The sequence below is a fragment of the Nothoprocta perdicaria genome, unplaced genomic scaffold (assembly GCF_003342845.1).
Source record: "Nothoprocta perdicaria isolate Ctin4 unplaced genomic scaffold, notPer1 scaffold_58, whole genome shotgun sequence".
Taxonomy (NCBI): Eukaryota; Metazoa; Chordata; class Aves; order Tinamiformes; family Tinamidae; genus Nothoprocta; species Nothoprocta perdicaria.
In genome coordinates, this window is record NW_020455843.1 from 1049361 (window position 1) to 1064261 (window position 14901).

At 37.4% G+C, this 14901-nt stretch overlaps 1 protein-coding gene across 1 annotated transcript in view; it reads right to left on the reverse strand.

Annotated features, from left to right (window-relative positions):
- CTNNA2 (catenin alpha 2) overlaps positions 1 to 14901 on the reverse strand; it is a 394793-nt gene that overhangs the window by 346003 nt on the left and 33889 nt on the right. Inside the window, exon 2 of the mRNA XM_026048900.1 lies at positions 3779 to 3885. Coding sequence (XP_025904685.1) covers positions 3779 to 3880 — 102 coding nt within the window. The 5' untranslated portion in view covers positions 3881 to 3885. The remainder of the gene's footprint in view (positions 1 to 3778; positions 3886 to 14901) is intronic.

Below are 14901 nucleotides of genomic sequence, written 5' to 3' on the forward strand. Positions count from 1 at the left end.
TAAGCTACTATATTAAACCTCTTAAATTTCTGATAGCAAAAATACATAAAGTGCTCTATTGAATTGGCCCTACCGAACTACAAGGTCAATAATGTGTCACATTCYTTTATGAAAAAAAATATCATAAAGTGTGACTTTTTTTTTTTTGTTTTCTTTTCCTTTCTTTAGAAAAAGTGTAAAAATATATTACAAACTAGTTCTATTAGTATTCTGTGTTCCACATTTTTTAATATTGTAGCACCCTGCTTCCATCCAAAGTAAAAAATAATGCTAAGATTTCTAAATGCACCTGAAAATGCTTATTTATATATTAAAAATGCTTAAAAATAAAACCTCCAACTGAAGAGCATTTTAATAACACACTTAACCATAGTCTTCTCAGTGGTTAAATATACATGAACAGCCTACAAAAATCTTGCCAGAATGAAATGGARATATAAAAAGGCAAAAAAAGTCACAATTAAAACACAGGAGGCACAGTTTCAAAAATTTGTTGCTTCATGACTCTGAAAAAAGAGTAAAAATCTGTAGAAATTTCATACTGCTATTGAAAATATCTAGGAAATGTTATTGAAATGATCTATGGTTGGACATTAAAAAATTAACATTTGGTCAGATGTCCAATTCATACCTTATTTTCAAAATTATTTCCCCCAAAACAAAATTTTAGTGGGTTTTAAGTTGCACTAAAAGTCAGTACTTAAATTATTTTCCAGAACCATCAGAAAGCAATAACTAAATCTGAATCCTTATGTGCAATTTTTGCAATGGAAGGTGCACAAAATGTTATGAGAGGGCATTCAAGCCTTTCTTAAAAGATTCATTTATTTAGTTTATCAAAATCTGCAAACCATTCATGAAAACCATCCACAGTCTGACAAAGTCATCATTCATTGCAGTTACTATCTACAAGGCGAGAAGTGAAGGTGCTATTCCTTGAGTAAATACTTTGTTATACATTTCTATATAAAGATTTCATGGAATTAAAAACGGTGATACAATGGAAAGAAAGTGTTAGTTCTTACAAACTGCCACAAATCAAAATTAATAAGCAATAATAGTTACCTTACGCTTTTAGTTGACTGGGATATTGAAGCCAGAGAACCGGAACATGCTGCAATCCTTAGGCAAATTCAATATACCTTAGGAGAAATTCTAACAAATTTCTCAACTGCACATCCCTTACAAAATCCCAGAAAGTTAGTTGCAAAAGGCACATGGCAGGACATATTTGTTGTTCTTTAAATATGACAACAAGGGAAAAATGGGTGCCCAAGCTCTCTTAGATCCCTGACAGCTAGCAAAAGTTTTAATTAGTTTGCTAGTTCAAGGCTTCCTAGAATAAATGCAATTCTGTCATTTCTAATGCATTCTCATGATCAGTTAATGGATTTTTTTGCCTCCAGCTCAGAAAACCTTCCTGTCTTACARTTTTTTTTCTAAATCAATTCACAGGTTATCCATATTTTCTCATTTGGAACACTAATGAGCTTGTCTAAAATTCAGTTTAATGCACCGCTCCATCTCATTTTGTTGTTCTTTTTCAAATCCAAGCTGAATTCCTGAATTGCTCTTCAGAATTTCAGTATAAATCAGAGGATGTTCAGCAGTTTGAAAATCTGTCACTTATTTATGTGCCTATACACACACAGAGTTCAGAGACTAAATCTCCACATATCAAAAAAAAAAAAAAAAGACATAGGTTTTTGGAGGCTGAAGACTTGTTCACAATAGATGTGGTTTCCAAGTACTTCAAAAGTCTTCAAAACCCATTTCAAATGGGCTTCAAAACTGCATAAGCAGTTCAGGGGACAGTCAAAGTATTTAAGTGTGAATGCTAAAATACAAAATGGGCTGCTTTGGTAGGCTAAAAATCATAGAATCAGACAAATTTGGACTGTAAGGCGTGAGGATATCATTTATTCCAGCCTCCTGATCGAGTCTAATCAGTTTGCTCCAGATCTTTTTCCATGACACTTTTCTTGCAGGCTTTGACYGTTAGTGTCTTCTCTATCCAGGGGACCCATTTTTAATGAAATATTAAAAAAATTCTCCACTCCAGGATGTTTATACTAGACAGGTCTTAGGAATCTTCAGTGRACTTTGGAGTTCTAGATGAACAAGGATTAAATATTTATGTACTTAATTGCCCAAATCTATGAACATGGACTATGTGCAACGAATCTTCTGGAGGTTGTTACTTTAGGCAAACTGCCATCCAAGACTAGGGGCAAATTARATACTCACTTGATCAGACTACAAGCAATTTTAAGAAAAAAAAGCCTCAGACTGGGATGACTGCTAGTTTATCAGAGAAAAACAGAATGAACATTTACATCACTTAAGTAAAAGTGTATCTGATAAACATAGTCAGAGAGTAATAGTCTTAATCACTTGAGGCTTTCAAGAAAATGCTTATACATMTCACAAGAACACGCAGAAATCACACACATTTTATCTGATTCAATATAGAGGGAAATTATGTAAAATGTATTTCTCCAGGATGAGAAATTGTATGTTGAAACAGTCTTTTGTATGTATTATCTATGAATCTGTGAAATGAAGTCAATTTGTAGGTGATAATAAACTTTGAAAAATACATTAGTTCAACATTTCCCTTCCGACTCTGGACCGTGCATTATTTTCTGTTGCTTTCTGAAGAACTGCTAAAATATTAATGCATTACTCATCATCAAGGTAATCATTTCAGGATCTGGGGCTCCTTAGCCTTGTAGCTCGACATGTACTTTCTTTACTTGCATTTATAGAGAGTGCTAGGGAATTTAAATCTAGCTAAACTAAAGTTTAGGCAGACAACTTCAGAAACTATCAATCTATGACGATACTTGGCCAAGGTTTATAAGGAAAGTTAATTAACTAGTTACCAAGAGCTGTGGGAAATGAAACCTGTATGTCTTTAATTGCCTTTGCATCTGAAAGTTTGTGTACACTTAGATGTGTATTTCCAGAATAACTTAAAGAAAGACAGTGTAAAATAATTACAAGGAAGGATTTTCTGACAACAAAAACATCATTAAGCTGKTTCTCAGTCAAAAGACTACATTTTTATCTAGCAGACCAATGTTAAGATCCACAATGCCTATAAAAGAATTATTAATAAGAGGTTGTTGGACAGATGGGTTTATCTGGCACTCATTTTTAATATAAATAGCGTTTCTAGAAGAAAAATGGCTTGTGTATTTTAAATAACAGGAGTGCCCATTTTGAGGCTAACTAGGATAAAATTATGTAACCAGCTGCTTATTATTAATAGCTCCTCAGGAAGAAAAAGGAAACAGGCCACAGAGGCACAAATTGCCCCGATGGGAATGGAAGCTGATTCCTGTATTTCCTGGGTCTGCTTAGCTCCTTCCTCTGTCACTCCCAGTACACTGACATAGGCACAGACACAACTAACTTGATCTGCCTCCATAAAGAAAGATATCTACAGAAAATAAAGGGCTAGACATCACTATTGCATATGTTACACACATCGCCTAGCACCACTTTCACCTTAGGCTTTTCAGACCATTTAGAAATGATCAGACAAGTGGTTTAGGTTCTACTGTCAAAGTTAATTCTGCCTAAATGGATGAATTTACTGTGCTAGTCCACCGAAGTACAAAATGAAACAGATTTCAAAACTTAGAAGAACTTCTATCAGAGATGAACACAAACTATTTAATCTTTTGCTATAAAACATTACTAAGGTAATTACTTATAATAAGTACATATAACACCATGCTAAAGAAAGAAGCAAAATATATACAATACTTGCCTGCGTAACAAGTGGTTCCAGTAGCCTCTCTACTGTGAGAGTCCTGATTTCCAGGCTCTTGGGGTCCCATTTCAAAATGATAGGTGAAGTTGCAGAAGTCATACTCCCTAGAATAGACAAGATGACACAAACCCAATAAATATTATGAATATAATAAACAAATAGGGCATATAAGGTAGCTATTTTACATATTGGGAGATTAGCATATATGCTGTTTCCATTCACAAATAAAAATACTTGTTCAGCATAGAGCTACGTTTCTCATACTCCCAAGAACTCCTAAGTTCCCCAACAGTTCTGCAGAATGGTTAGAGATTTATATTACGGAAAATCCACCCTTAAAACCATATGTCTCTTGCTGCCTGCAGTACAGGTAATTCAACAGCATTGTTCAGCTTCGTGAAAACACCGACAATATTTATTATTTCTTCATTTTGAATCAGGAATGGCAGTGCTTATTTGAAAACAACAAGATTTTGAAAACTGTCTTAGGCTTAAAGATTTAGCAAGCCTTGAAACAAAGGTGATGAAGCTGCAAATTTATCTGTGTTTTCAGTTTTTCAAAAAATGATGCGGATTGAAAAATGATGCGGATTGAAAACTGGCAGGACCGCCAGACTCAGATGATTGTGATCAGCAGGATAAAGTCGAGCTGGAGACCAGACACACAGTGGTCAAACCTGAGGTCCAGTGCTATTCACACCTTCCTTAATGACTTGGACAATGGGACCTTGCCCATCATCCACCTTCAGCTTTTATTATTATTATTATTATTATTATTATTATTATTATTATTATTATTTCTACGTGGAAGGAGTGGTGAAGCATCAGAACAGGCTGCCCAGGGCAGTGGTGGAATCACCATCTCTAGAAGCATTCAAGAAATGTGTAGACRAGGCAGGCATGGTGGGGATGGGTTTATGGTTGGACTTGATGATCTTGAAGGTCTTTTCCAATTATAATGATTCTACGATCCTTTCCCTCTACTCACCATTGGAGAGGCCACATCTGAGGTGTTAGGTGTCATTCTGGGCTCTCCRATACAAAAAAGGATAGGGAGATAGGGAGACCACAAGGATGATAACAAAGAGAGGCTGAGAGAGGCTCATAACATGATACCAAGGAGAGGCTCCTGTTCAGCCAGAGGAAGAGAAGACTCAGGGAGATCTCACCAAATGCTGTAAATATCAGAAGGGTGGGAGCAGAGGCAACGGGCAAAAACTGACACACAGTAAATTCCATCTGAACATTAAAAAAGACTTTTTTTACTATTTTTAATGTGGAAGTGTGAAATATTGCAGGAGGTTGCCCAGAGGGGTCTCCATTCYGGAGGGTCTCCAACCCCAAGAGATCCTGAGCAAGCAGCTCCAGCTGCCAATGCCTGAGCAGGCAGAGATGACCTCCAACCTCAACTACTCTGTGGTTCTGAATTTTGAATTCACCCTGATACGGGTATTTGATGACAATGCTACAAGTAAAGTTAAAAAGAAAATACCTGAAAAGGATTCATTTAAAATAATTATCTCCTATAATCCTGTATTTTAGTTATAAATTAAAAACAAGTGTCATATATGTGGAATACATAATAATGAATGAGAGATATAAATCAGGTCCTCCATGCATAATATCCCAAATATTTAAAATTGTTTTCTTCAGATAACTTAGCATCTAAGTCTAACTGATGAACTGATTTCAGTGATGTAGAAAAAGTAATTAAGTGAACAAAAATCAAAACATGTTCAGCCATTACTCCTCAGAGAGCAATCTGCTTTATAAAACTGAATTCAAAGGTATAAGTTCAGTACTTAGGAATATTATGTAATAAGCACAAAATAAAATCCCGTTGTTTGATTCAGGAAAATGTCTTTAACTAATTACTATCATTTAAAATTCTTGGGTTGTTAAGCCCATGCAACAGATTTCCACTGCATTACCAGCAGGCAATATAAAATACTTGCTAAAAAAGAAATGCATATCCAAACCCTCTAACCAAATTACTTAAAACAGCCCGATGTCTTGTCTTTGTGAACATTTATTAGCAGAAGTATCTGGTAAGATCCAGCATATCCTAAAATTATCATTATTTGGCTTCTATTTTTATGCAGAAGATTGCTAGACTTTATCTATACAATGTTAAAAGCGATGCACCAGAGTGAAAAAAAAGAGAAAAAAGAGAGAAGTATAATGCAATTTCTAGTTGCTGTAAACTTGGTAAACACACGGGAGTTTCCTAAAGACAACATTTATTCATCCTTCAGCAAGTGCAAGTTTCTTTTCGCAGAAAGAGGGTTGCTAAAGCAGCTGACCTTCATATTCAAACAGGCAGCTCTAGGTAGACAATGATGCTAGTCAATATTTTATAAGTTACAATACCTTTCAAGTGTGTAAAATATAGTTGCTACATACTTAAGTAAGTGGTTTTTTTCCTCACTGACTACCAACATGAGTTCTCCTAAGTTTATTTCTTTAAGGAAAAGATATTAAACATAGACCAAAGCCTACAAAAGAAAGAAAACTTCAGTGACCTGGCAATCATACTGATGACACAAAAGAAGAAACACTGATCACCTGTGTTATGCTCAGAATACTTCTGTTTCAACCTAAGGAATAGAAAGAAATCCTTAAAAAATCAGTATAAAAGGACAAAAATGCTTTCCACTACTAAAAAATTCGAGAAAAAGCCTCATTAGCAGCCCACAAATCAAACAAGCAAAACTAAAAAAGTCTAATCTGGCACATTTTCCTTAGCATTTCTCTAGCTCCTGTCACAGGAACAATTTTAAATGACAAAAGACTGAAGAGGAGTCACCCCCGCAAATAAAGGAACATGGAAAGGATGTTACCCCATCTTATTCCTGCTTTGCCCAGAGCAGCCCCCACTCCACCTGGCCCTGGTCCTTCTCTGCAGACAAGCGGCCCCTTCGCTCCAAGATGTGTCGGGGCTGCGCGATACCCGGCAGCGATGTGATGCCCTGACCGCGGACGGCAGCAGAGCATCAAGTATCTCACCTGAACCTGTACTAGGATAGAGCGAAGGAAACCAAAGCAGCCCTATAGGAGAGAAACCTCYTTTCCCATTACATTCTAGATGAGAAAAATACCTGGTGTTTTCCTGGGTACTTTCCATTTTTTATTTGTCTCTGGAGTTCTGCTTGTCTTTTAAAAAAACCCAGCATCCTCAACACAAAAACAACCCTCCAAATATGAYATTTGGTTCCTCATTTGAGTTGCAACCTTTGCAACTTAGAAGTATGTAGGGATGTTGGGATAAATCTCACTGAATTAAAGCACCCATGCTTTTTCTGAAYGGTTCCCGGAGACGGTATTTTTCAGTATTGGGAAAAGTGTCTCTGAAATTTATTTCCTGTTGTTCATCTATGTTATCTACTGGCAGAGGGGAATTCTTTTAAGCCTGAGCTTGAAATCTAACACTGTCAAATAGAGGATGTTATTATACTGCRTTTCAGACAGTCCCCTTCTGATGAAAGGTTTTGCACCAATGATTGCCGTCCTAATCCTGAAAATAAGTTATTTTTGTCAATAATATATTTGATTATAGACAATGTATACATTATATGTAATTTAGACAATATATTATATAGAGACAATATATTACCTAACTGTACTTTATTTTCCCAGAGAGTCTGCCAAAACGTGTCTTTTTACAAAAAAGCAACAATACAGAAACGTCTCTTCCCTATCCAGTCCTGTAGCTTTTTCCACAGGGATGTTTGTTTAGGCAGCCTGCCCTCAAAGGATGACCGTAAGAAAAAGAACTTCATAATTAAATGAATTCATTAGAAAGAATTCCTGTTTTAGAACCAAAATCTGATTTCTTCAGGAGAATTAAAACAGCAGTCCCAAATATCGAATCATACAACCGTGCTTCTCACTAACTTTTTATAAAAAGCACATTTCGCTGTTTAGAGCCTTCTACAGACTCAACATATCCTGCACACAAAATTACCTTTCTCTATCACACTGTAATTGTTTYTCCTATAGAGATGACCTGCTTTCCTTGTGATTTACAAAAATGTCCATTCCAATCTTTGAAAATCTGCTTACAAGCAGCGGTGCATCTCATTTATATGCTGCCACTTAAATGTAAGAGTAACAATATTTTAACTCTAAATAAGCCAGAGCAATGTTTGCTGAAAGGAAGGTGTCCCAGTGCTACAAATATGAATGTTGCCAGTCTGGAAAAGTCTTCTGGTTCTCACACCAGCTCATCTGAAATGCTGAACATTGTAGGTATGGAAGACAACCACCCCAAAAGGCAATGAATGTTTTTTTACATGTGAGAAAGAGCAACAAAAACCACCACTAGAAACCCAAAAAAATGTTTTTCACAGGTAGTAAAGAACAACTAAAAAAAAAGGAAAAGTGGAGAACCTCCCTTTCTTGGGTTATAGTGCCTATAATTAGGCAAMGACAACCTGTAGAGCCTCCAGCAGACCTAGCTGAAATGATCAGAGTGGACATGGGCAGTTTACAGTCACCTTACCAAAATAAGAAAACAACAAAAAAAAAAATCCCACCTACACAGGATGGTTGAAAAATACATGTCTCTACATGTTTGAACAAGTTTGTGACTTGTTTTGATGTGCTTATTTTGTTTCATAAAAGTATCTCTTGTCCTGAAACTTCCTTAAGCAGGAGAATCAAGCCAAAATATCCCTCTAGGCCCCCTGCCTGAGCCCAACTGCATAGAGGCATTTCTTTTTTCATTTGAATTTTTCTAAGTTTGCAGCATCCTTTTGGGAACCCTCTTGCCTCCTATTCCATCTCCATGTTGTCTTGAGACTCTAGTACTCAAGGAGAATAGTCCATTGTGCAAATCCAGGTGCTTTGAGTCAGTGAGTCATTTTATTATGGAGAAAATAGCCCTGAGAAGGGCAAGATTAGCTTGGTGACAAAGCCCATGTGAAGGGGACCAGAGCTGCCTGACACAGAAACAGCAAAGCTCTAAGAAGCCAATGACTGAGTCACACTGCGTAGTCGAATCCACCAGCTCGCTGTGGAGGCAACTGCCTACACCAGCCTTACTGAGGCTGGAGAAAAAACTGCCTTTACAAATCAGGAAGATCACAGAAAATTCTTGGCAGTGAGGGTGACAGAGCACTTGAACAGGCTGCCCAAGGAGGTTGTGGAGTCTCCTTCTTTGGAGATCTTCAAAATCTGTTTGGACGCAGCCCTGTGCCATGTGCTTTAGGTGACCCTGCGTGTGCAGTGGGGTTGGACTAGATGACCTCTAAAGGTCCCTTCCAACCTTAAGCATTCTATAATTCTATGAAAACTCACAGGAAACATGTAAATAGCAGTGGAAGGGTCAGTGTGACCTCCTCCATGAGCTATCTCCTCCACTGTATGTAAAACAATAATGACCTGTCCAAAAATTCACCACAAAGCCAAAGTCAAACGTCCACTTTTCATGTATGACAATGCTCAGAAAAGTAAGTCTAGGTTAGTGGCTCACACACAGCTACAGAGCAGCTGCGGGCTCACACAGCTTGGTACTAGCACACCAAGGCAATGGTCAAACAAACATTCACCCCATTCGGTCCAGAAAACTTGCACGCTCCATCCAGCCCTATAAAGGCCATTGCAGAAGGAGGTTTAGCCAAAATTATGAGTAATTTTGAGTAATCCTGTGGTGGCTCTGGGACAGGGGAATGATTTCAACCTGAGGGTGGATGTCACTATCCCAAGGAGAAAGAGTTAGAGACCTCACAAAATGTAGATATGATCAATGTACATAAATAGCCCTCCTCACTAACATGACTACTTCAAAAAGTCTTTCCGAGTTCTGTTTCTTTTTAAGATAAACATTATTTCATTCTTGCATCTTGAAAAAAAAAATTGAAACTTTTAGTCACTAAATCTGCCTACATCCTCTCATGATTTTTTTGGTGCATACACCAAAATTGGCATACACATCTAATTCACTTATCACTGGGACATAAAAGCACTAAGTATCTTTGCTTTAAGCTAAATCATGTTTCTTCACCTTACAACACAGAAATTATAATTCACATTCAAACAGCTCCTTCTTTGGGAAAAAAGTTTATAAAACTTGTCCCTATCCATGATTCTGCCATATAGGTGCTATCTACTCACTGAAGATACCCTGTTTCTAATTCCTCATATTTGAAAGCTACAATCAACATTACTTCTACTTCTCCCTAGACATTTTCATTTCTTCAAAAGCAAGCTCCTTGTTCCACAACATCAACATTTTATACCTTTAGTTTAGGCAGTTTATGTTTATTCCTTAGAAAGAGCCAGGACTTGGCAGTTTCGGGGAGTGTTTTTCAAAGGGGACACTTTCCCTTCCAATGTCACCTCAGTAGCAATACAGTAGCATCATCTCTGCATGTCCCTCTGCTTCATTATATACAAAATAAACTATTTATTAATTATCTTAACTAGGAAGATCTTGCTGTTGCTCTTACAGATGCAACACCTCTCCTGTTCTGAAGAGGGTCTTTTATTTATCTGACTATAACAGAGTGAGCCCCAAGTTTCTCCCATTACACCATGGCTTAGCAGATGACGACAGTCTCTCTCTGTCCTTGTAAAATCTTCAAGTTTCAATACGAGGAAGAAGCAGCTGTTCCATTTTCCAGTTCCATAATTAATACATGAAATAGGATTGTTTTCAAACAAAGCCCTGCGGGAGCACTGTTGACATTTCCATCTGCAAGGATTTATTGCCATTAATGATAACCTTTCTGAGCGTTCCCACCAACTTTAAAGGTGCATCTGCACTTGTCACTTCACTCATCAACTGCCTTTGTGACAAATTTAGAGAAATTCAGATTGTTTAACCTTGTTTTTAAAAAAGTTGTTTTTATTAAGTCCAAGTTGTGTAATTCCACTTGACTTCCTTTTACTGAAACTTTTCCTGATGCTGTTTTTCTGCTTTGGGTGTTTTAAATAAGTCCCACTGCCTATATAGATATCCATGAAGATTTCCATCACTTCTGTCTTTCCTAGCTGGGCATCTGAATGATTTGCTACAGTTTGATAGTTTTATTAGTTAGTCCTGAAATACTGCAGCATGACCTAAGGATCACACCACTATTATATCATCAAGGAATTCATCTAATTAAAGGATAATAGAAATCTATGTTCCTTATTTGGGGCATTCAATTCAAAGGAAATATAAACCCTACTCAGAAGTAAATGTGTAATGTCTCATAAAATACACAAACAATTCCCAGTCTAAAAGATGACATCCAAAGACACAACAWTGCAAATGACATGCTAAAAAAAGTGTAGTAGTTTCCCCCAAAAGCTAGACCCCACTTTAGAAAAACCTAATTTAAACAACAGATACGACACTTCCTAGCACTGGTATTTAATCTCTTTCATCCATGACACAGTTGGAATAAAAATTTCTCAATTGATTATGTTCATTTTCACTAAAACCGGGAGCAYTGAAGACTAGAATGTCGTCAGTAAGGCTGTCAGTCCAACATCATTCCAACATAAAATACATGGGGGAAAGTAGATAATTGAACTTGTTAATAAAGAATTACTGAAGTGTTAGAGAAATATCCTCAGTAATTACAGGCTTAGAGCTTGTTAATTGAGAGAAGCTTAGATATTAGAAAAACAAAAACATGATCCAAATTCACATCGCAACTTCTAAAATATTCTTAGCCATGGGAAATATTTACAAGGAATAATTTACAGAGAACGGAGATGGATTTTCCATCATTGAGTATTTTAAACACATAACATTCCTCCTTCTCCTCAAAGGTAGAGACTACTTCAAATACAACTTAATTCATTAAAAGATATGTGGTGTATTTCATTAAAAGATATGAGGTGTGCTATGTAGGTGATTACACTCTCCCTTCTAGCTCTGCATCCAGGGAATGTATGAAAACACGCCGCTTAAAAGTTTTGTAGATAGTGYATGTGGTTTAATCAAAATCTAAAATTATTTCTGTACTGCATCCGGAAAAAAATTGCTATTTTACCTTACAAGCATCACTGGCAGAAAAAAAATCCTCCAATTACCAGATCATTTTTGCTTAGTCTTCATTTCCAAAATCTCTGTCTGACCTCATTAACACTCTGATGACCATTTTACTGATAAGTCCACTTCACAAATATTATTTGGCTATCACATTTCTACAAAGAACATCACAGAGCTGAGAAAGCTAAAGAAAAGGGCAACAATGACAAGCAGCAACTTCAGCAAACAACTAAATAAACTAGAATATTCAGCCTGAGAAAGAGAGGACAGAGGAGGAACGCAATATCAGTAAACAAAACCATAAGCGTCACGAGGAAGATGAAACTATCTATTGCTCTTTATCCTTTTCAAATTGTTTTWAAAAAAGGAAAAAAGTTATGAGCAAAGTTTTTGGAACTCCTTATTGTGTGRTAAGGTGCTACAAGTTCAAAAATAGAGTGGATCCATTGATGAAGAGGAGGCAAGGAATTCCCTTGGCCTGAAGCCCTGAGCTGCCAAMTGCCGGAGGCCGGGAAGGAGCCCTGGGGAAGCCCCTCCCGAGGTGATTCCTGCTCCGACTCCGAGGCTTCAATCGTGTCAACTTCTCAGCGAACGGAGCCTAAAGCTCTTGACACCATCACTTATCATCACTGCTGGCACACAGAGAAAGACAAATCACTCAGAGACAAGCTCGGGGGAGATAAGGAAGCCTCAAAGGAAGGAAAAGATTGGGCCAAGTTTTTGGAGTGAGATAAATCTCCTGGGTGTCCCTTTGCCGCCTGACGAAACGAGCCGGGGCGGCGGTGCCGAGCTGTGCGAGGACAGCAGGAATGGCCTTGCCCTGACAGGCAGATAAGGAACCCAGGAACCCGGTCGATAACGAGGGTAGACATGACAACTCTAATTTGCCTCCTGAGCATGAAGAGCTTCATTTAGTAAAGGAGGCAGAGGAGGGTCGCCCAGCCGCTTGGAAAGAGGACTTGGTAGCGCTGAGCCGGGTACAGCRTTCCTGCAGGGGAGGGACCAGTGCTGAGAATGACAGTCGCAGAGAGCAGCCGAACTGGCGCTGACAGCTCCGGGTTCACTGTATCCAAGGGATGCCCTGGTACCGCTTCCAGGCACCCTCACAGCACCAGAGGCACYGAAGGAGGCTCGGACAACACTCTGTGTGCCATCCTGGTGTCAAAAGACGTGGAAAATGGGTCAAATTCAAACCAGGATTCAATGCTGCTCTGTTTTCTTCTTCTCTTCTGTAGTTCCAGATTTTAAAGGTCATTGAATGGTCTAAAAGGAGGTAAATACAAGTTTAAATCCTCAATACACTTTTAAATCCTCAATATCATTTTTAATCCGTGATGATCTTACACAGTTGTTTAGACAGTAGCAAACAAGAAAGCTCAAAGGAAAGGGAATTCAAGAAAATGTGATTTAACCTGACAATATTTAATTTGTGTGTTTAGGTCATAGAAATGAAACCAAATGTTCTTTAACAAAGATATTTAATGTAATAATAGCAAATTTTCCTAAAACCAGATATTACTAAGAAAATATTTGCCTTTTGAAGCAATTTTATATTTCCGTGTGGCAAGTATTCAATAGAATATTTCAAAACGATATGAACTGCAGAATTAAAAGAGAAGCCTTAACAATAAATGCTGCATTTCTTTGCTTCTTGATGACCAGTATAACTAGTGTAAAAGATGTCACTTTTCTCCAGATTACCAAATTGAAACCTATRGTTTCTACACTTAGTTTCATTCTTTTTAAAAAATGCTTTTCCCAAGCAGTCACATAACATTTTTCCTACAATAAAATTCTGGATAACYCCAAACTGCATTAATAATAATCTAATAGTAATCTATAATACGCCATGAAATCCCATCAAATTACTCCCAGCTTTCCTGTTTCTGTATTATTTCTTCAGGTTAGGTTGCTGCGAAGGGCACAGTCACTTGGGTGGCACCCACCCAACCTACCAGCTTCGACTGGTTGCAGCGCAGACCCTGTCGACCACTAAACCTTCCCTCCTTTTCTTTCTATTTACCTTAAATTATCACTCGGGACACTTTCCGTGCCATTAAAGGTTGACCAGAGCAATAACTCCCACRGTAGCCTGTTTGGTTCTTCAGATTTAGAATCACTTCAGCTTCCCCTAGACGTTAATCACAAATTTGGAAGTTTGGACCTTCCATAATTCTGAATTTTCTCACTGTGTAAGGGCTAGATAGGAATTTTGGAACTTCGTTATTCATTTATCACCACATAAGTAAACTTTGGCACAATGATTGGCAGCCACTGGTGCAATTTTGATGGAAAAATAAGTTCTATATTTATATTTTTATTAGTGTGTTGCAAATAAGTAAGCAAAGTAAATTAAAATGCTAAYGGAAGCCAAAATCTTTGCTATGGAAGCCTTCCATCAAAATAAAACAACACAACAAAGAGTGCATTTAATCAAATCTATTAATAAAACAAATCTACAAATAAACATACACAAAAATTCAAGTCATGAAGCTATACAGTACATTACCAAACACTACATTACCGAATCATAAAAATTTGCTAATTCCAGAAATCTACCATTAATTTGCCTGCATTTATGAAGCCTTTCTTTCTTTCTTTCTTTCTTTCTTTCTTTCTTTTTTTTTTTTTTTCCCAGGTTTGAATTCAGGTTTGAAAACTAAATTTGCACAGACTAGTTCAAGGCACTGCTTGCTAGAAACGAGAACACTGGAACTAAGACTCGCGTGCCAGAGGCTTTGCCAGGATTATCACAGGAAGATAGATGTGGGTACTATTTTAAAATCACTTAGGCAGGATTTCAACTTGCTCATTTTTTTCCTGCCAGAATAAAAGTAAAATAATCATCACTGAGAGAAAAGTTTAACGATTTCTTTGTAGCTCACTGGAAAATCTGCTTCCAGGGGGCAGTTGCAGGAGGCCAAGTGTCATGAGGGTAAATAGGGAGGCTTCCCGCTTGGGGAGGCCGGCAGAATTTACGGGCTGGTCCTTTCCTTTGGGCTCAGCTCAGGACACCAGGAGAACTCTCTTTGAGAACCTGAAAGGTCTATACATTTCTTTACAGATTGAGGCATTATAAATCTATCTCTTCTCATTAATATTTTCGATGTCACATCTTTCTTTTAGAAACTATTGA